We start from the raw sequence: 22656 nt of genomic DNA on the forward strand, positions 1-22656 counted from the left end.
TTTGTCCTGAGAAGGTGAGAATGATGGTAAGAGGTTCACCAGAAATTAATCATCTGTAGCTTTTTTAAATGGTGATCATGGCATGCAGCTGACTTCTACAGCAGAGCTGACAGGATGGCTTTTGGTCTCCATAAATGCACAAAGACTGGAGAAGAGAGTATCAGTGCCTTTCCTCCTTGAAAAAACATGATTTTCATTCTTCCATATAATATAGGTAATTCGGAAAATGCCAGCCATACACTCATTCTACAAGGATAATATTAGTTCAGTGAAGCAAGTCTTTGTGGAAAATCACTTTCATCCAGACCAGTGTTCATGCATCCTGCCCAAATACCATTGCATGTGTGGAAAAGTTGTTCTTCCATAAGGTGAAAGAATGTCTGACACAGCCAGAAAAATCCACTGGATGGGAAGATGAAGTTAGTGAATGTAAAAGGAAAAAAAAATCAAAGTGTAATAGTTAATCTTTAGCAGAAATGTTCTTTGATGTTTATGAATACTTGGCATTGACTACAGCCAAGCAAAAGAAACTTACTGGTTGTAGTCTTTTAATTCTGGGACAAGAAGTAGACTACTGTGGTATTTTGGAAGGCTAAAACATTTTGATACCAGCTCAGTCATTTACAGATGTTTGTGGAATCAGGGTATACAAATTCCTCACATGACAGCAGGTATTTTTTTTTTGTCAGCTCTGGGACTGAGTAGACAGCCTTGGAGTCCTAATGAAAATGATCCCTGATTGTGTGACTGACAGCCTTCACTTCCTCAACAGATCAGCTCAGCTGAGGCATTAAAGTTAGGGCTGAAACAGCTGCTAATACTTGGATCTTCCCTCCCCTCCAGCCTCTTTCTCCCTATCAGGATCATGATGATAGATAATTTACCACCTATAAACCAGAAGGTACTGGTCTTAAACCTTATCTGCCAAGACAATTGATGTATTTACAGGAGAGGGGTGAAAGTTGCTTTAAACAAAGCAACAGTAAACTGTAGAGGGTAAGTACATCCTTCAGAATGGGCACTAAGACTGCACAGCTGCTGTAGCTGCCCCTGGACTCCTTTGTGTAAAGGGTATGACAGGGAGTGGGGATGCTCTGTAAATGAGAATGACTCACATACCTCCTAGAAACACAGGAATTTGGGGAGCATACTTTGGAATCATGTTTAAAAAAAAGGGTTCAGAATGCCCAATATCACACCCTCCTCACCAAGTGAGGGAATACTTTTACACAGAGAAATTTTAATCAGGCAGCTATTTTCATTTACTGGTTTTGCTTTCACTTCAGAAAAACTGAAGTAAAACTAGGCCTATTTGTCAACCTGAAGCAAATAATTTTGTAATTCTTCTCACTGGACTGCTACCAGTTTGGGACTGATTTTATACTCTCAAAATTTTAACTAACTTAGAAAAAACTTTTAGAAGTGCTACAGCAGCTACTGGAGCTTCAACCCTGAACTCCTACTCTCTGCACAAGTGCAGGACTTAACATTGCGTTTCAGGTCAGAATGATCTTGAGCTGAAAAAAGTATTTCTAGTACCACTACAAACCTGTCCAATCCTTTTAAAATCCCTACAGTAAGTCAAAGTGACAACCATGTGTTTCTGAATTAGAAGGGGCAATATCAGAGTGCCTATCTGTGACTCCCTCTACTTATCTTAACTAAGAGACTCCCACAGACAAACAAGAAATGTTTATTAAAATAAATCAGAATCACTTTATACCTGTTGAAACTGAAAGCAGAACCTGGAGAAGTATATTGAGTACGTGAGTATAAATGTAATTAGAACATGCATTTTTTCCAACTTTAATTTTCTGAAATACTAATTGATTATTCAGGTGTCTCTTTCAAAATCAGGTTATTATGTTCCCTTGAATGGTAATCCTCATTCACCATCATCATCTGCTTTATAAGCATGTCAGGCAGATTAGCTGCATGTTTCTGCTGTTAGTAATAATAAAGCCTAATAATCACTACTTAGCTCTTTAGAAACAGTTTTAAAGCTTCTTTTTATACCATCATCAATATAATAACTGTATTTATAGGAATCATTAAAAAAAAGAAAGAGGCATTTAAGTCATTTAAGTACCTTTCCTTAATTGACATCGTTTTGCTGGAATTATCAAGAACATCCTCAGCTGTTTGTGCTTTGCTCTCTCCCATGGAAAACATCTCACAGGAATTCTTATAAAATTTGCCTTCCAATTGTTCAGAGAGCTCCTGCAGTCTACAGGACGCCGCAGCTGCAGTTTGTGAAACTGTCCTCATGGCTGATGTGCTGGTGAGTTCAGAAGAAGGCTCAGCGTGGTCTGCCCATTCAAAAGAGAAGTGCTGAATTAGTTCTATTCTCAAAGAGACTTCACATTGCCAACACTAAAGAGGCAAATCTGTATTTTAAACATTCACATCACATACCATTCTAACAGGGAAAAACTTCTGGCTGAGCTAGAGCACAAAGATTAATTGTGCAGTATTATTTGCTGCAGGGACTAGCCATTTGTGACTGATGTTCACATGAAGCCACAGAATATTATGTTCAAGACACAATTTAGAACTTCACATGGATGAGGCACAAACTGCTGCTCCCATCAGCACACCAACAGGAAAATGGACAGATGAAAGTGAGAGGGAACAAAGAGCATGGGAAGAGAAGCAGACAAAACTTAAACAAGAAATTAACTATTTGGTAAAGCAGCTTAATGCTTGAGTAGCATACTAGGACGACATTTAATAGCTTAATAGTGGTATTATTTTCTAGGGGGGTGCTGGGGGCTTTTTGGGGTTTGTTTTTTCAAGCAGCAATTAAACCACAGGAAAAACTGCCTTGATGAGAGATAAATGCACTTTTAGAGTTATCCTTAAAGAAATATAAGTGATCTTCATTTTTCTTTTTGAAATTCCGTAAGCACAACACCCCTCTGATACATGACTGCTCCTATTATATCCCAGTCTCCAGCTCCCCTGCAGTCATCAAAGGCTAATTGGATAGAATGGATACTGCTTTAGAGGAATACAGGCAGAACTGTACCTTCCTCTCTATGCCTGTGTGAAGGCCATTAAATTCAAAATAAATGAACTTCACAGGATGAACACAAAAATGCTTTTAGTGCTACAGGATACCGTGATCCTGTCACCCATCATAATAAAAGAGAAGAGTTACACAACATCCTTCTAAATTCAGCAGAATAGAAGGACTTATGCAATGACCAAACCCAGTGTTTATTGGCAAAGTACTTTATTTAAAGATGGGCAAGTTTGTTTTTAGAGTTTAAATTATGCTGTGCATATCAAAACATAATTGCTCTGAGAATATCTTGGTTTGTATTTCCTCACCACATTAAAGAGAAAATAATGTTAGTTTTGCAAAATTAATTATCTGAAAATTATCCACTACTAGTTATGCATACATATGTGAAAGTAATTCCTAACTACATATGCACAATAAGGCAAAAATTAAGGGCAGATACTTGACCCAGAGCAGCAAGTCTAGTTTGTTCAGAATTTTGGAGGGTAGGGGAAAGGACAAAAAAAAAAGAATAAACCTTAGCTTCAGCATATAGTACTACATCTTTCAAAGCAAATAAATCTCAATAAACCTGAGCTATCTTTAAAGACTGAAAATTTGAAAGAATAAAAAAACCCCCTGTATTTGTAAAATTTAATACTTCACAGATATTTCTCTACTTGTAAGCAGTGCTAGAAAAAGGAAACATAACCAGCCTCGATAAAGCTTGAAACAACATTGGCTGAATGACACTACACCAACAGCAAGTAATTACCACACCTCTTTGCCAAGTCTTGCTTTTCATAACACTTTCCAAATCCAACTTTTCTTCAAAGGACTGGCCTTTTTTCACTTCCCATTTACCTTGCATGCCAGTATCGGTTTCCTTCTGTTCAAGAGGCTGAAAAAGTGCTTGTGAACTAAACAGTTCCAAGCTGCCCTTCCTCAGGAAGCTGTATGCTGTGTCTTTATGGTGCTCTCCTGTTTTTTCAGGAACAGGATGTGTGGTTTGTTCCTCAAAGGAGCTGTACTTTTTAATTTCATTAGCTTCATGGGCTAGAAACCTCTTCCTTTCTTCCTCATGTTTCTTTGATGCTCTTCTGCTTTCTAGTGTTTCCACTGAGGGCTGCCACTGCTCTGACTTCTGTGTGCGTTTTGCTGCTGAATCTGAGTTCTCTGCTGCAGGGTGGAACCTGGAGGCAGCTCCCACACTTCCCTCAGCCCCTGCCTTCCCAGACAGGTCCCCCAGCAGTGGAGCAAGGGCTGAGGCCATCGCTGACACCGATGTTGCAACTGCACTTGGCAGGGGAGCGATTTTTCCGCTTTCGTTTTGTACCTATGAAGAAAGAAAAACAAACAAACAAACAACCCCAAAAAACAAAATACAAATAGGATTTCCAAGCTCTGAAACTGTTAATTCCAAAAACCGGTCTAATCACGTCAGTTCTTCAAAGGTATGTTTTCATACAGATATTGTACTCTATCAGGATAGATTAGAAACAGATAAGGAAAGCAACAATGCCCTTGTAATTTGTCTGCAGATGGGTTATTGCACCCAAGGTAGAAACAGCTGCATGTGAACAGCAACACCTTTAGTAACAAGGGGTGTGTGTGAAACATGCAACACAACATCGTGTCAGGGCTCAGGACCTGCAGCACTGGGGGAAGGATGAGTTCAGGTTCCAGATGCCATGCCATGTGCCCAGGCTAATCAACTCTGCCTCTCAGCAGCACTCATTAGCTTTGGCACAGCTCTGCTCTTACACAGTTCTGCAGCTCCCAGCTCTGGTGTCTGCTCAGTGCCAGGGAGAGACTGTTCTGTGCTGTCCTAACCCAGGGCAGAGCTCCTGATGCTCCTGACACATAGATCATCTTCATGCAGGACATTTTCAAATATAAACATTGGCTGTCATGAGCAAACTATTTGAACCTAAGAAGCATATTAAAAATACTTCCAAATTTGTTTTTCCAGCTCCCACAGGGGAACAATTATCTTTTCTACTCTTCTAACATAATAATTTTGTAAAATTTTCCTAGATACAGTTAAGAGGCTTTTTTTTTTCCTGAAATGCAGAGCTTTGCTTTATCTTCCCCACAGGAGAAAAAATCTATGAAAGAGAGTGACAAACATACCTCATACACATCTGGAGAGGGTTTTTTTTGTTTTTTTCTTAAACTGCAGAGCTAGTGAACAGCATGCAAAAGGACAGACAAGATCACACCAGTAGGAGGGAGTCAGCTCAGAACTTAAAATGCACATGCAGATTCCACAAAACATGGACAACACAGTCATTCATTAAGCAAACAGGAAAGCAGAGCAAAGACTACTATGTTAGCTCAAAGATTCCAAAGCAAGATGAAGAAAATAGTTACCAGTTTATTTTTTTTCCATTGCATCTATCAGAATTAGAAATTTAGAGATCAGAAAAGTGACTTAAATTTTAACTACAAAATATTTACATTTTCAAAAATTCATTTTGGGAATATAACCTCTAGTTGTCTATTTTGATAGCTCTCTTTTGCTTTTTCCTAGAAAAGCCATACCTGCACCTCAAAATCCCCAACACTCAAAATGAGCAGTTCACTGCAGAAAATCTTTTTGAAAAATACACTCCCATTTGAGCTTGTTTTCGAATCAACTCTGATTTCTTTTTCTAGGTTCAGAAAGAGATGACAAAACATGCTTCCTCTGATTTTCCTTGCTTGGAAAGCATGTTTGTTCTGTAAGTCTGACAAAGTAATGTGACTGTCACTTCTTCCTCATGTGCTTCAGCCCTTTTCTGTTCATCACCTTCCTGGCCCCCAAACAAGTCAGTGACACAATCATTAAAGTGGCCAGGCTGTGACAGTGATTGGCATGTGGAAAGTGAATGGAGAAAGGACTATGTAAGGTCTGGAAATCTTGCTTAAATAAATCTGTCAAGCATTTATTACTTCTTCATGTGTAAACAAAGTAGGCATAAAGTACAATTATAAGCTGTACAGCTTTGCACCAATATGTTTTGAGAAATCCTGCCTTCTCATTATTCTATTACTATAATATGAAAAATGTATAATCATGAATGAAGCACATAGATAGAAAAGGGTAGGAACTTTCTAACACTCATTTATCAAAATCCCTAGAAATACAACATGCATGTAAGTTGTGCTTCACTGTTAAAGTGACTTATTTTAAAGATATAATGCTGAGGGACTTCTGTTTCTGCTATTGTGAACAGCTCTGAAAGACCACTTCTGGGCCACCTTATGCTCAGCCTTCACTAAAAAGGCATTCCTTTGCAGTTCCAATTAGATGAAGTATTCCAGAACAGGAAGCCCAATTTCACTGCACACATTAAATAATTTCTCTTTGCTTCCTGAATTTCAAAAGTATTCTGCTTTTAGGGAAAAAAATACAGATAAAAATCAATGCCTCCTCCCAGAGGAAAATGAAAAAATATGTCCTTATTAATAATGAAAATATATTTCACTTTCAGGAAAGAGCCTGAAAAGTGCACATGACAAAGCTCCAAAATTCCCTGAAAACACACCTAAAGCAAAACGATGCATGTCACAGTTTTTACCCCTTTGATCAGGAACTTACTTTTAGAAGACATGTAATACCCTAGTGGAAATGACACACGCTGTGAAAGGTACAAATTGCACTAGGCAGGAAGTCGATATACTCTCAAATTACTTAAAAAAAGAAGAAAACCATACCAAAAAATTAGAACACTTTAGGGGATGTTGTTCCTCAATGTCAGAAGGCTTCTTCCTGACAAACTTTTTCCTCTGTGTGCAGCTCAGAGCAAAGGAAAAGCCACCCTTTATGGTATCTTACACTGAAGCTGTTTTCTCCAATACAATGAAATGCAGAAGAGCTATAATGGCACTTACCTGCTCAACTTCTCCAAGAGTGACTGGCTGAGTCTGGTAACGAGCATTCATCCTCCTGTGCCTCATATCTCCTCGATTCCTTGTGGAGATGGCCCTGGAGACTGGCTGAGACAGTTTGTTAAACAAAGCCATCTTTTCTGCCAAACTTAGGGTGGAAGAATCTGGTTCATCAGACTGATCTTGCCCCATTGCCTCTTTGGCTGCTCTTATCTCCTCTTTAGCTAAAATTTTTTGATGTGCTGATGCCTGCAAGCTGAAGAAGCAGAACTGGAAATTAGTTTTAAGAAGCTGCTGTGCAGTTTTAAAATCTCAACCTGATAGAAGCAGAAGATCTGCATGTGAAGCACAATAGCCAATGTAATATAGCAGCCTAAGTGGGTATGCAGTGGTTCAACATTGGCATGATGAATTCTAATTCAAGAGCTGAAGATTTAAAAGAAAGTTAAATTTTCATTCACAGATTCATTTGATTAGGACACAACATTTTTTTAAAAGGGAACTCAAGATTGAAGAGAGATTTTATAGACAATCTCTTTATCCAGAGTATATAGCTATGGAGGGACATTTAAGATGCCTGCTGTAGAACAAACTCAAGTCCTACAGTGCAATTTATAAGAAGTTCAATTTTATTGAAAGCAATTTGTCGACCATATACGATAAAAACATTTAAAGGACAAACTCCAAGCTAGTGCTGTTTTTAAGTTAGAATAAATTGCAATGCCTCTTATAATCTGAAGTGGAACAGAATTCAGACTGTCTTTTGTTTTGAATTATTTGGGATAAATCAATATCAAAAAGTAGTTTTGAAACATAGTTTGTTAATTTTGAAGATTGTTTGACCAATGCTGAAGGCAGACATATTCATAAAAGCTGTAACTGCATTTGTCTCTACAATAATGTGTTTTATTCATCTTTAAAATAAAAGATTTTATTGTTCAACTTCTTCCACATTTACAGAATTAGTAGTATTCTCTAGTTACTTTTTTTTCTGTCATTGTCTCTGCTAAAATTCTCTCATTCAGAACAGGCAAACAGTATTCTGCAGCTTTACCTATAGGTGGTGCAATTTCTTATATTTCCTTTAATTTTGCAAGCTAAAAAAAAATATATGTAGAGACAGACAAAGGACATGTACTCCTTGTGAAATCAAGCACTCAGCTTTGTTATTTTCATCTCAGGATGACATTACCATATTAAAAAAACTACAAGAGCAAAGACGGTTCTGCTAGGTTTGCTCACATGCAAATTAATTTCTTTCACAAGAAGAATGTGCTTCTAGAACAGGTGAGTGTGGTTAGAAGGGTCCTGAAAACAAATACTTGGGAAAAAAAAGCTGCATTGCTTTATCATGCAAACATAAATGAAGTTGACAAATGTTTTAAATGTTCTTGAAACAAGTATTGACTCGACACATTGAAAAGGCATTCAAGGCTTTAAAGATGCATCTGCTATTGAGGAATCTTGTGCTCCATGTAACATGCATGTTTACCCCCCCAGTACCTGGTAGGTTGTACAGTGCTCTTAACTACAGTGGGACTAGGTACTCTGGTCACTACTGTGTGGGTATTCACAGAACGTGAAGCAGGGGTAGTTTCACTTTAAAAGAATTGCCAAGGAGGGAAAATTCACAGGGAGAGAGAAGAAAAAAGCATTAAGAAAAGCAATACATTAAGTGTTAACTACAGAAAAGACCAAACCAAAACAAAACAGAAAAAAAACCAAACAGCTATGAATTTTAATTAACTGAGTTATCTGCTGTGACATTTGCAAAATAATGCCAAATACTCTGAAAGAACTAAAAACCTAGAGGAGCAAAGAGGCTGTCTCTTGAAGTTATAAATAACTCATTGAGTAAGCTACCTTTCAGCTGGCCATTAGATGAACATCCATTCACCTTTGTTTAATTTCCCCCCAAAATGATTTTCCCTTTTTCAGGAAAACGTCATGATATATGACCAGAGTGCAAGAAAAGCATTTCCAAAAAGTACCTTTGAGATTTCAGAGTGTAAAAGGTTTTCCCCAATACACATACATTCCATAAGAAATTGTGCAGATTTCCCTCAGTGCAAACTATCTTTTTCATTTGAGTTATGAAACAATGCTGCTATGATTAATCTCGTTTACCTAATCCACAGGTTCCTAAACTTTCTGCCAAATTACAGTTCATACAAGTTATGTTTTACTAGTGCCTCTACATTTCAAAAGGAATCTCAATATAGTTTCCCCTGTGGTTCTCAAGGCCCTTAGCAATAAATGTTTTCCTCGCTACAGAGCTATAAGCACCAGAGATATGGAACTTATTCCCAGATTTGAAAGCAAGAGTTGGAGCCAACACATGCACAGGACTTACGTAGCTGCAATGACCACCTCCTCACTGGTAATGGGCTGTGTGTGAGATCTATCCTGCAAACGCCGCAGCCTTCTCTCAACTGCTGAACTCCTTGTAGGTGGTTTGGGAATATTTTTCATTTCAAATGATTTTTCCATTTCCTAAGAGGACATATGTCATAATTAGAACCATGGAAGAAAAGTTCTGAAACAATACTTTCTCTTTCTCGCATGCAGAGCAGTGAAGTTCCCAAATTCCCATCTCTGAATTAGAAGCAGGATGCAATTGCACAGTATGCACCATGGAGTTAAAACTAACCACACACTTCTCTCTAAATTACATTCTTAAAGAAGGCTTAAGAGCAACAGGTCAGCCGTGTAGGTAGGGAATGAAGTAAAAATGAAAATTGCGAAGCTTGGACTTGGTTAACTGCATTATACTTCATTCTAGTGCACTCTGGGTTCCTTCAGCATCTTGTATATGAAATATTTAATTCAGCCTATTTAGAAAATGAAATACTCACTCTAAAAAGCAGTCTCTTTGCAGCTACGCTTAGTTTGGCTCGGTCATCCAATTTTTCTTCATCTACACAAAGCAAAAAAAAAAGAAGGCTGAACATAATGAATCAAGCTCATATTAAGTGTAAAGTTTTTTTTTTTAAATGAATGATTAAAAACCAGCAAATAAGCTGGCTGTTCCTCCCATTTAACAAAAAACTTATCCTGAACCCAGTTGTGTAAGCTTTACCTGTTTTTACATGTATTGCATTAAATGAAAATTCTTGACATGATTTGCAAACAAAGGACTTGTCTTCAGGACTGCTCATGTCCTTCCCAGCTATCTAAACAACCTCTTACTAACATTCAAACCTATTGCATCAGTCTATGATAACACAAAGACTAAGAAAATAATTTCACTGAAAGACTGTCTTAAGGCTCAGTGAACAGTATTGAACATCTATTTTCTACTAGCTGACCATTCTGATTGCCACCTTGTGCCCCCATTTCTCAGAGGCTCAACTGGTATCCTCAGGAGCTGAAATCAGCATCCTCCTGATCCAAGAGCCAACATCTCAGAGCTGCAAGGAGTATCAGCTTTCAAATAGCATAAGGCATTAAATCTAAATATAGCTACTCATGAGATTACCTACTTAATTTGTGCCAGACTTGCCAAGGGTGACAAGAGGGAAAGAGAAGCAAGATGGCAGACTGAATTCTGTAATTTAATAACCTGCATTTTGCAACTTCCTCAGCCAGAAAACAAGTTTAGCAACATCAGATTCACATTATACTAAAGGTTTTTTTAAAATTAGTCCTAGACCGCTGATTAAAGCTGAACAATGATTAATTTTTTTTCCCCAACAGCTAGCTTATTTATTGTCTAAATTAGAAAAAAACCCAAACCCAACTATATTGAAAAGTTTCAGGCCATTCTCTGCTTGACTTTCATTTGAAGTTTGGTATCCACAGACAGACTTTTGGACTTAAATGAGTTTGAAATCAAGTCTGTAGTAGACATGGCCCCAGGAAAAGGGGTACTTCAGCTGCATCACAGGTAAAGATATTTTCACATGGATTTTGTTTGCATTATCAAACAGTTCTTCAGTTAAAATAAAATAAAACAAAACACATTAGATCCCATATCTTCCTTAGAAAACAGCACAGCAACATACCATCAGCAGTTGGTATTTCTGCACACAAAATTGACCTGGTGAAAAATTATCAAACAGAAAAAAGTTAGTTGAAAAGAAGACACCAAAAATGAAATTTAAATTCAATCTGAAGTAGCAGGATCTCAAAGTCTTAAGAGTGGGAGAATTTATCTGTTTTTCAGGTTTCAGCAGTGTCCACTTGGGAACATCCTTTAATAAAGCATAAAGGCAAGCAACTGCAGCCAAACTTAAATACAGTAAAGGAATATTATTTCTAGTTCATCTTGCAGAAAATAAAAGTCTAAGATTTGCTGCCAGCTCTTTTAACATAAAGTAGGTAGCTTTGGTGGTTTACAAAGAGAGTAAATGATAAAGCAGAGTAGATGGAAAGAAAACACTTTATATAAAACCAAAAGCATTTAACATTAGAACCAGACAGCTACAGTCCTTTATGATGCTTCACTGTTTACTATTTCAAATTTGCAACAAATTGGTTTTGTTGGGGGGTGTTTTGGGTTTCATTTTAGAAGAAGCTATAATAAATACTTGCTTGTTTTTAAAGAGAAACAATAACCTTGCAAACTGTTTATTCTAACAAACAAACAAATCTTTTCACAAGCTTGTTAATGTCTAGCTGCACCAGAATGCTACACAGAGCTACGTACGTGCCTACCTATCTGTCTCCTTTCGTTCTGCTGATGTTATAGGTTGAGTTTTAAATCTCTCAGAAGTCTTTCTATTTTCACCAGGAGTAAAATAGCGCCTGGCCTTTCGTGGCCCTCTTTCACGGTCCCCATTGGCAGACACAGTACTACCTGCTGTTGACATCTCAAACCGAGATTCACTTTCAAATCGCACGATAGAGAGCGCATAGGAAAGAAAATAGGAGAGAGAAGTAAAGCATAGATGTAAGCATCTCAACAACTCCCCAGAGACCACTCTGCATGCTCCTCCGGTACCATGCGCAGACGAACACATTCCAGCTACCCCACATCACAACTTGCACTAGCAAGCAGAAGCACAGAAGCGGGATTCAAACCATCTCAGCCTCCAGTACACACTGGTGAGAGCTAAGCTGTGTGCTTTAAGTGCTGAAAAACAACTGCTGTTGAGTGGGTGTAATTTTGCCAAGGACGTGCAAGTTTCACACGAAAATACGAGTGAAATGTCACCTACAGTTCCGTTTTCTTGTTGGCATTAGCAGTCTCCAGAAAGACATTACGGAGCTGGGCAACAGAGACTTTTGTGTCAACCATGCCAATCTCACCGTTTGGTGGATTTGCTTCCATGCTCTCCTTGCTTTTAAAAGGTTCTAGCTTAGTAGTCACAGTATAGTCAGACATGGAGCGAGTCAGGACCTTATGCTTTGTTGTTGACACTTTCCAGACAGGAGCCTTTGCCTTGTCAGGCTGCAATACAGATCCACTCTGTATGTACATAACAGCTTCACTCCTTTCTATGTTCTCAGGGCTCTTAAACTGCTGCTCGGGCACCTGCCTCTTATTGCACTCCAACTCCTTCTGCACTTCTGAGTTAACTTTTGGCTTGCTTGCCAAGGAGGAACTCCCCACAGGGGTCTCCAATTCTCCTCCTCCAAAGAGGCCTTCATGGTTCTTCCCTTGCTTGCGAATCTCAGATGGCAGAATTGGTCTTCTGCCTTTGGAAGCCTGTTCACCCTCCAAGGAATCTTCATCAGGTTTTGCCCCATAATCAGGTGCTTCTTTCTTTTCCCCCTCCGATGCAGTGGCTGCTGGGGATTTTGTTACGAGGCTGACATTGTCTGGCGGGAGGAGGCTGCCAACAGAGGTGTTTGCTGGTTCTTCTGCCATCAGCTGAGCTGTGTGAGCAATGCCAGCAGGCTGAATATAGCCATGGATTGGTTGGCGGATGGAACTGACGGGCTGATTTACAACCCTATCAAAGGCAGACGTTTCTGTCTGAAGAGGCATGTAGTGGGCTGGCAATGGATGGGATTTTCTCTGAGATACTGTGTCTGTGACAAGTTCAGGGCTTCCACGACCACTTTCCTCTTTCACCAATTTCTCTCTAACTTTTACTCTTTAAGAAAGAAAAAGGATTAAAGCTGTGAACAGCAATACCCAATCTGGAAAGGAACACAGACACCTACTGTGGGTACAGACAGCAACATTGAAGTAAAATAAAAAACAATACATAAAAGAAAGCAATCTTATGATGCAACCCCTTTCTCCCCCCAAATCTTAGCAGTAACATTGCTCAAAAACACTCAAGTGATTCACAGGCCCTTGGACATGCATGACTCCTGAGAAGGTAACTGTGCAAGCTCTGAAAACATACAGGATGTTTTCATGAGATCATAAATGTGTCTGTCAAACAGCACATAGCCATAGTCTCAAACAAACTAGATGATCAAAACTGCTTTCTATATTACCAAAGTGCTGGGTTCTGCCTGAAATTGCAAATTCTACGGGCACTTGCAGTCAGGTATTTCAAGATGTCTAAACGCTGGGCAGCTTGCATCATACCAAGATGTTGTTGCATTGGGGAAAGGGATGAAAAAACATGCTATCTCCACCTAGCCTTTCAGATATTTTGCCAGAGACTGGTTTACTTGTGCTCTTGTGTATCATTTAAGAGTTCTGAAATGTCACATGTAGTGTAACCTGTTTCAGTAAGTGAGAAAACACATTGAAAGGTCAAGTCCTAAATCCGAAAGTGAAACTATGGCATGGTTGTTGCTCTTCAGAGAGCTTGCAGGAAAAAAGGCATTTAAAAACCGAAACAGGCATTCTGTTTTAAAATGTTTCCTCACATTCTAACATGCAAAACTTGCAGGAATGTTCCAAAAGTTACCTTACTTCAGTGTGTTTCCTAGAAACACCTGTGGACTTGTGCAACATCCATGCAAAACAGTTCTATTTAACCTTTATAAACTGAATACAGCAGCACAAAGGGAGGCAAAAACGTGCAGCCAGAGGCAGTCTTTTCTCTGGGGCGATCACTGCAGGTAAAGCTCTCCAGCACTTTTACAGCCTTGCTGAGGCTCTGACAGCTTACAGGGCAAGCGTCTGTAGATAATATAATAATATGCACACACAATATCAAGAACGTAAGCCCTGTACTTCCTCCCCTCCCAAATAGGTGTAAAAAATCATTGTAATTGTGAGGAAAGAGAAAAAACTCAAGCTAGGAAATTAACTCTCTGTTTGAAAGTAAGTAATCCAGCTGAAAGTACGTGCAATGGCAGGCTTGCTACCAACAGACTTTTTGGAGTTTACATCATTAAGAACAACAACAAAAAAAAAAAGAAGTAATATTTAGGAAAAAAAACCCAAACAAATTATCTGAGAGAATAATTCGGGAAATCCATATTTATTTGAAACACCAATCTTTCTAATATTTTGGTGCTTCTTACCTCTGAAGGTTGCATTTATCAGGGAAACTTCTCTAAGTTACTTAAACACATAAAGTTTGTTAAGTCTGAAGAAGTATTCTTTGAACCATAGTACCAAGCATTCTCCAGAACATCCACACTGATGTTAGTACTGGGTTATAAGAATTACTTTAATCAGGAACATGAAAAAGAGTCTTCCTGCAATGCATTTCATGGTGGGTTCACTCTATGTGTCACCAAGGCAGGAGAAAGCAGCTGCCTGTAGCTCTGATCAAGATCTTGTATTACTTTTCCATGTAATTTTTCATTTTTACTTCTCTTGCACCACCTCCTTTGGAATTCAAGGAGTTAATTGTAGGGAATGCTAAGACGGAGTGGTGTACAGTATAAAAATATGCTGGTTTGCAGAGCACAAAATGAGATAAAAGAAGTTATAAAATCTAGTGGAAGTCAGAATTACACTAGCTGTGGAAGAAGCTTGGGGCATTTGTGCTTCTTCATCAAAATACCAACTGGTTATAAGTTAGAATAAAAGCAGATGCTTCAGAAAAGTTTCAGTAGCTGTTTATCCACAAGAAATCACACTTTCTTACTTGCTGCTGTTAAAGGAAAATTAAGGGCAAGTGTTAAATGAAGGCAGTAAAGGGAAGGAAAGAGGTTTGTAGTCTGACTGTTAGCCACACAGCTATGCTTTATGATACCTGGAGGGCCAGCTGATAAGTGAAGGTGTGTCCCCTTCCGAATCTTTCTGAAGAAACCATTCAGGTTTTGCTTTCCCTGCACTACTACAGAAAACAGAACTTCAGGTAATTTCTGAGATCTCAACACATGCTCCCATTATTTTTCCCAATCTTCCCTCCCCACTGCTTTTTATTTCTGATTACTCAATTGCAGAGGATTGTTCTAGAAAACAAAAGCAATGCACACTGATCAAATTTAAAGGTGACAAACTGTGAAAGAAACTATTATATAATCCCACAAACATATACAAAGTGCTCTAAATGGTAAAGATTCTGCAGAGGCAACTTTACCAAGTGTACATTGTCCAAAAATTGAGAAGTGAAAGCAACTACACAACCTTATTTTTGCATTTGCCATTGTAATTCAGTTTCTGTAGGGATATCTGAAAAAGTAGTTGAAACCATTACTTTAATTTGTGATTTAAAGTGGTATAGACTGCTATGACCAAAACAAAGTAGTAACAGGAATTTAATTAAGTGAAAAATTCACATGGCTACATCATACTTCCTCAGAAATACTCAGCAGCATCTGGAACCCCTCTCTCCTTTTGTAGTCCTGTATCACAAAGCTTCAGAAATGCCCACCTGGTTAGCACAAGTAAAACACACTGTGTCACTGGGTGACTTGGCAAAGGAAAAGCTTGAGAAAAAAAAGTGACCCCTAATTTAATCTTGCCTTGACTTTACCCTGTTTACATTTCGGTATTGAAAGCAAAAAAAAAAAAAGAAAGAAGAACTTTTAAAAGCCCTGCAGCACTGCAGGAAAGGCTGTTTGCAGACTTCCTACATACAATTTCTCAAATACTCTCCTAATGCTCACCTTCACCTACAATCCCTCAGCAACAGTAGAACACACCAAATACTTTTAACCTCACTAGTGCAGGCTGTCCTGCCACATTAACTAACATAAACTCACTCTGCAGAGGTCACAAACGTCCAGGATGCTTTCCACTACTTATAGCTACACCTGAAAGAACTCTTTCCATTGCAGAAGAGCCATTTGGGATAAAAATCCCAAATTAATCTCCAGGTCATATATTTCTATTTTTCTTAGCTAGTCTTTTAAGAAAAATAGTCGAAAAAGGTCAAATCAACAACTGTTCTTAAGATAACAGTGCATTTGATGCAAATAAGTCTAGATTTGAGAACTCACCTACCATTGTCATTGAATCCAAATCTATCTTAGAACAATGAACACCAACTGTTGAAACATCTTCTGTTTTTCCAAAGGTTTTTGAATCCCTAACGGAACTGGCCAAACAGGAGGCAAAGCCCTTTCACAGAAGCTGACTAGGAGCTGCTAGCTGGAATTGCTTTGAAGCACGGGAACTTCCTCCTCTTTTAATGTGTACTTTGGCACATTTTTATAGTGGGCATGGCCCAAGCAGCAATTATTTGTACTTGATCATTCATCCTTTGAAAAGTGCAATCAGGAAAACGCAAGCCACATTTTGAATTTAATCAGCCATTTCAGGAACCAAATGCAGGGAATGTCAAATGATACCTTCTCAGTGATGGGTAACTGGATTAATTATTAAATCTTTTTAGTACTGAAGGCACAAAAGCTTTCAGATATATTCCAAAGCGAGCTGCATTTATTTTTTAATTTAAACTCGGGAAATTTAAATTTAACAAAAACAATTTTGTAGCCTGTTTTGACTTCAGCACAATGGTCACCTGAAAAACTGGAGATAGCCTTTATTTCTGTTGTGCAAATAGCCTTACAGGAGACCACCACAGAGTAATTTTAAATGGACTGCATAGACACAATGACTTCTTTACCACTCGAAATCAGGGACTCAAGAGTTTCTGAGAGGTTTTTCTTACATCTCTGAATATCATACCAGTGAGTGCGCACTGGTGTCAGGGGTATTAAAGAATGGGCTCTTGGCAACTTGGCCTTTAAAACACCACCTAGCGCCTACATGAGTATCCAAACAAAAGACCAAATCCTAAATGTAAGCTCTTGGCTGCTTTAAGTACTACATCACATCTTGGTGGGTGCAGATGGTTTACTTCAAAATACAGACAGACAGCAATTATGGGAAATTGTTTAATGCAAATACTGACCCAAGCCTCATCCAGAAAAAATCTGAAATTAGATATAATGCAGTCATAAATTTGTATTATACTATTACTTAATATAACCACAGAATAGTTTGAGTTGGATGGGACCTTTAAAGGTCATTTAGTCCAAACCTCCTGCATCTTCAACTGGATCAGGTTGCTCAGAGTCCCATCCAACATCACCCTGAATGCTTCCAGGGATGAGGCATCTACCTCCTTTCTGGACAACCTGTGCCAGTTTTTCACCATCCTTCTTGTAAAAAGTTTCTTCCTTATATCTAATATCAATCTACCCTCTTTTAGTTTAAAACCATTCCTCCTTGTCCTGCTGGAAAGGAGGAATGCCCCTGTTAAAAAGTCTGTCCCAGTCTTATAATCACCTTCTGCAGACCTGAAAGGCTGAAATCAGGTCTCCCTGGAGCCTTCTCTTTTCCAAGCTGAACAGCCTCAACTCTAAGCCTTTCCTCAGAGGAGAGGTGCTCCATCCCTCTGATTATTTTTGTGGCTCTGCTCTAGACTTACTCCAACAGATCCATGTCTTTCCTGTGCTGAGGGCTACAGAGCTATAGCTGCAATATTCCAGGTAGGATCTCATGAGAGTGGAGTAGAAAGGGGCAGAATCACCTCTCTTGACCTGCTGACCACGATCCTTTTGATGTGGCCCAGAACACATTTGGCTTTCTGGGCTGCAGGTGCTCATTGCCAGCTCATATCCAGCCCCTCATCCACCAGTTCCCCAAAGTTCTTGGCAGAGCTGCTCTCAATCCCTTCATCCCCCAGCCTGTACCGACTGACTTGCCCCAGCCCAGGTGCAGAACTTTGCACTTGGCCTTAACAAACCCCTCATAAGACTCCCATGAACCCGCTTCTTGAGCTTGTCCATGTCCCCCTGGATGATATCCCATCCTTCAGGAGTGTCAACTGCACCACTCAGCTTGGTGTCATCTGCAAAGCTGCTGGGGGTGCACTCAGTCCCCTTGTGTCACTGAGGAATAAATGAAATAACACTGGTCCCCATACAGACCCTTAAGGACACCACTTGTCACTGATGTCCACCAGGACTCTGAGCTGTTGACCACAACTCCCTGGGTACAACTGTCCAACCAACTCCTCATCTACCCGACAGTCTATCCCTATCTCTTCAATTTAGAGAAGGATGTTGTGGGGGACTCTGTAGAAGGCCTTGCAGGAGCACAGAGACATCCATAGGCTCCCTTTGTCCAGTGATGTAGTCACTCAACCACAGAAGGCCCCTAGGCTGGTCAGACAGGACTTGCTTTGGTGAAGCCATGCTGGCTGTCTCAAATCACCTCCCTTCCTCCATGTACCTTAGCATAGCTTCTAGGAGGATCTGTTCCATGATCTTCCCAGGCACAGAGGTGAGGCTGACAGGGCAGCAGTTTCCAGTATCCTCCTTTCTACCCTTTTCAAAGATGGGTGCAATGTTTCCCTTTTTCCAGTCACTTGGGCCTTCACCTGACTGCTCAGATATCATGGAGATATATCAGCCAATTCCCTCAGGACTCTGGGATAAATCTCACTGGGTTCTATAGACTTATTTTGTTCAGTTTCCTCAGGTAGTCATGAACATGATCTTTTCTTATAGTGGGAGGGACTTTCCCTCCCCAGTCACCATCCTGCTGTCCACCCACTCAAGAGGTGTGGAAAGAGATTGCCATTGAAGACTGAGGCAAAAAAGTAGTTGAGCCTTCTCCTTGTCCATTGCTACCAGTTTTGCTTTGACCTTCCATTTCCAGCTAATATACCTGTAGAAGTCCTTGCTATGCTTTGCATCCCTTGCCAAGTTCAGCTCCAGCTTCACCTTGGCCTTCCTAACCCCATCTCTACACAGCTGGGCATTGTCCCTATACTCTTGCCAAAACACCTGTCTCTGCTCACTGACTCTGCATTTGCTTCTTCTCTTCAATAATCCATGTTGGTGTCTTTCCTTCTGTTCCCAATTTAGTACACCAGGGGATTTAGAGCTCTTGGGCTTAATGGAAAGCATAAATGGTTGAGTTTATACCACTTATCTCAGTTTCTTAGAAACAGTCAACACTGTTGCATTATGTCAACAACTGCTCAGCATGATGCAGGTAAGTTTAAAATTAAGTCCTCACCATAATTTACATCATTTTTAGTTCCAATATTTTAACTTAAGTTTTTACAGTTATTATTTTCTATCCATCCACCTACCTAGAAATTAAAGACTCGCACTTAGAGGAAAATCACACTTTTAAAAAATTCTTAGTCACCAAAAGAATTTGACAGAGCTTCTACACTATTCTGTAAAATTATAATGTTAAATTAATGAAGACTATTTTTTTCCTTTTGGAACAATCTGGTTACCATGTTACAGTAGTAAATTTGTCAAATCTGAAGCAATTCAGCATGGAATTTTAACTCTCTCCTCTGCCCCTTCACACACACTTATGGCCTGATATTATCTGAAAGATTGACTATCACAGTTCAAAAGGGTTTTTACACTGTCACATCAGGAAAACAAATCAACTATTATTTCAACTGACCCAAGACACTCTTCAGCTTTTAAGTCTGAAAACTCTTTTATTTTGGCAGAAGCCATCATAAAGATAAAAAAATCTTCACTGAGAAACAGCTTGCCTCTACTTGGAAGCTCCCAGCAAACAATTACAAGATACAGAAGAGAAAAAGTTGAAGATTTGGTCCCTAACAGGTTATTAAAAAAACTAAAAACCAAACCCAAGCAGATTTAGGACCATTACTCCTTCAATTTCTAGTTTTTGTCCTCCTCGTAAAGGGCCTAATTTTAGCGAAAGTTCTAAAAATATAAAGTGAAACCAAGGACATAGCTAATTAGAGAAATATATAGCCACTTCCTTGTATCAGAAACACACTGTGATACAATAAGACCAACTAATCCAGCTTGAGTCATCCAAAGCAACTAAATATATTCTTCAAGGGTAATAAATACATTCTCACAAACACTGTAGATACTGATGCAAAAGATGATTAAGATAAAGGAATCAATCTACAGCAAAAAAAAAATAAACATCATGCTTACCTTTGTCTGGTGTTACTGTGCAAGGGCTGGTCATTCTGCAGGTGGGTCGGTGAGGCTGCCCGCTTTGGTGAAGAGAGGGACTCTTGGGGGGTTTGCTTTGGTGATATTGGCACTTCATTATAGCAGGAAGATTCTCGTCCAGAAAGTGAGACAGAACTATCCAAGGCTGCTGAAGGGTCAGAAGCCTGTCTAATGGCACTGTCATCATCTGCCTTTCTAGCACGCTTTTCATTGGAGAGGTCATCTTTATCTTCATGGCTGGAGTACTCTCTGGAATCAGAAATCACACTCTTTGACGCCTTTGTCTCAGTCCTGGACAAATAGAGGGTGCCATAGTCCTTGTTTTCATCATCTTGCCTTTCACTTTTCACTCCCTTTCTCTCCACGCTGTCGGGATCTTTCCTTGCCCGCGTATATCTGGATGAGTAGTCAGAATCCAAATCAGAATCAAGAGATAATCCATACTTTTCTGCCAGCTGGCGTCGCCTCTCTGCCTTGTACCTAGCTATTCTCTCTGCTTTTGACTCTAGTTCCTGGACATCCATGTTTGCTGTACTGTACAAGGGCTCTGGATTACCTCCTGTGATTTCTGCTCGGTATCTGGATGATCGGGGTTGTTTCTCTACAGAAGAATCTGAAGTTTCCTCCTCTTCATTTGATCTTCCTGTCGAAAGTAGAACATATATGAGCAAGTCCTTCCCAAAACTCCAAGTACCCCACCCACCACTCAAACTGAGTCAACTAAAAGCTTTCCATTATCTTACAAATCAAAGTGACTGCACAGACACATTATATTTTTGCACTTTTGTCTCCAAAAGCACATACAAAAAATTAAGAAATGAGTATTAGTAACAATTCTTTAATAAGTAATAGTTCTCAAATCAAACAGTTATTTTAAAGCAATAAGAATAATCAACCTTTTTCAAATAAGACAATTGGAGATTTAAAAGGCAAATTAAAAAAAACCCAAACAAACAACCTGACATAGATATTCTTTAGAAATCTTCTCTAGGCACTGCATAACTGATAGTGCAGCAAACATGAAGTAATTCAGCAGTGCAAGACTGACTGACATGTGCTACTTACCTAAATGGGGGCTGTACGGGTCAGTTGCCCGCATATATCTTGGTGTGTCTTCCTCTAGCAAACGGTGTGTGACTGATCCTGGGCAGTTTTGTAGAAGCATAGGTTGTGTATCATTTTCAATTCCCTCTAAGCGCCTAGCTATTCTTTCTTTTCTGAAAAATATGCGAAAAATGTGAAAACAGGCATCTTGAAGATTCACAGGGAGAGTTTCTATGAGGAGGTAACAAAACGAGCAGTGTGTTTTGTTTTACAGACCAAAGACTTTTTTTCTTTTACCTTTTCATTTCCAAAAAATCTCGGTTGTTTGGTTCAAAGAGTTTTCTTAATTCTGAAACTGAGACAACAAAAGATTATGTAGTTTTTAAGACAGTAAGTTTAAGAAACTTGCTAAAAATGCTTTAGAATAAGAAGGAACAGTCAAATAAAGTTCAGAGGTTTGAAATAGCTTTTGTCAGGAAATGAGCATTTTCCTCGTTTTCCTGGTTTATTTAGGCTGTGCTGTTGAAAGTGCACTAGGCACATAGGTGTGACCACCAAGTAGTCCTCCCCTCCATGTACTTCCAGGATGATCTCAAATCTGCTATGCCATCTAGCAGTTTTCAGGATCTAGTATATACTGGACAAGTCCTATTTTGATTAGCTAAGGTCAAGCATACATACTCTAGTAACACATTTCAAAACCAGTTAGTATGGAAATTCTGTTTACCCTGTCTACCCTCCCCTACTCCCAAAGGTCAGGGACTGACTATGTTTAAAGGGAAGCAGTGTCCCCTATTCCTTACTTTCCTCCACACCCTTATATTGACCAAGAATTCCAGTGAATTCCCAAGAATTTCCAAGAAACCCAGTGACTCACTGCTGAAGTGAAAATTACTGTGCACCATCATGATATTCCTGCATGGTTAATCACTTTCTATTTTGCAAATATAAGGGAATAACTTTCCCTTATAGTTTTAATTGGACACACTTTCATCCTCTTCCCCTACACTCTTTGCTGGTGTTAAGTGCTAGCAGACAGCTGCACAGTCCACAAAGCAGCAGTGAACTGGGATGAGGCATGATGGATGAAGTAATCCCTATATATACACACACAAGTGCATGTGCAAACCACTGGAGCAGTGAGTGCTGCACAAATAAGTGCTGTGTGACTTCTTACCACCAGGAAGAGAAACTGTCCAGGCTGTCAAGGGAAGCAGTGGACTGGGCTGGGGGTGTGCCCAACATACAGACAGGCACATCCACACCCCCCCCCCGTATTGCTGCCTTGGCAAACATGTGGTGCTGAAAGCTGTGTGCACCTATTCTGAGCCAATGCACCTCTGGCATTCTAGAGGGATCAAAAGCTAGAGCAAGCCAAAGTCTAAGCCTGGTAAACTGGCCAGATTGCCACCAGAGGCACCTGATGAGTCAGGAGTGTCTAGTAGACACTGTTCCACTGCAGAGGTAAATCTATCAGCTCTTTTTTCTTGCTAAGTATCTAGAGCATT

At 39.4% G+C, this 22656-nt stretch overlaps 1 protein-coding gene across 20 annotated transcripts in view; it reads right to left on the reverse strand.

The window, feature by feature from the left end:
* The window catches only part of SVIL (supervillin), a 135006-nt gene that overhangs the window by 33526 nt on the left and 78824 nt on the right, over positions 1 to 22656 (reverse strand). For 8 of the 20 annotated variants that reach the window (XM_085050421.1, XM_085050419.1, XM_085050417.1 and 5 more), the window contains 14 exons: positions 21446 to 21503; positions 21170 to 21321; positions 20084 to 20747; positions 14935 to 15018; positions 12037 to 12918; positions 11534 to 11704; positions 10882 to 10916; positions 9733 to 9794; positions 9231 to 9370; positions 8381 to 8476; positions 6881 to 7133; positions 5378 to 5401; positions 3785 to 4340; positions 2090 to 2309 (listed from right to left, as the gene is read on the reverse strand). In XM_085050421.1, the coding sequence (XP_084906547.1) occupies positions 2090 to 2309; positions 3785 to 4340; positions 5378 to 5401; positions 6881 to 7133; positions 8381 to 8476; positions 9231 to 9370; positions 9733 to 9794; positions 10882 to 10916; positions 11534 to 11704; positions 12037 to 12918; positions 14935 to 15018; positions 20084 to 20747; positions 21170 to 21321; positions 21446 to 21453 (3347 nt within the window). In that variant the 5' untranslated portion in view covers positions 21454 to 21503. The remainder of the gene's footprint in view (positions 1 to 2089; positions 2310 to 3784; positions 4341 to 5377; positions 5402 to 6880; positions 7134 to 8380; positions 8477 to 9230; positions 9371 to 9732; positions 9795 to 10881; positions 10917 to 11533; positions 11705 to 12036; positions 12919 to 14934; positions 15019 to 20083; positions 20748 to 21169; positions 21322 to 21445; positions 21504 to 22656) is intronic. The other 12 variants (XM_085050426.1, XM_085050410.1, XM_085050428.1 and 9 more) reach the window with 9 other exon arrangements.

The sequence above is a fragment of the Lichenostomus cassidix genome, chromosome 2, assembly GCF_008360975.1.
Source record: "Lichenostomus cassidix isolate B80296 chromosome 2, HeHo_3.0, whole genome shotgun sequence".
Taxonomy (NCBI): Eukaryota; Metazoa; Chordata; class Aves; order Passeriformes; family Meliphagidae; genus Lichenostomus; species Lichenostomus cassidix.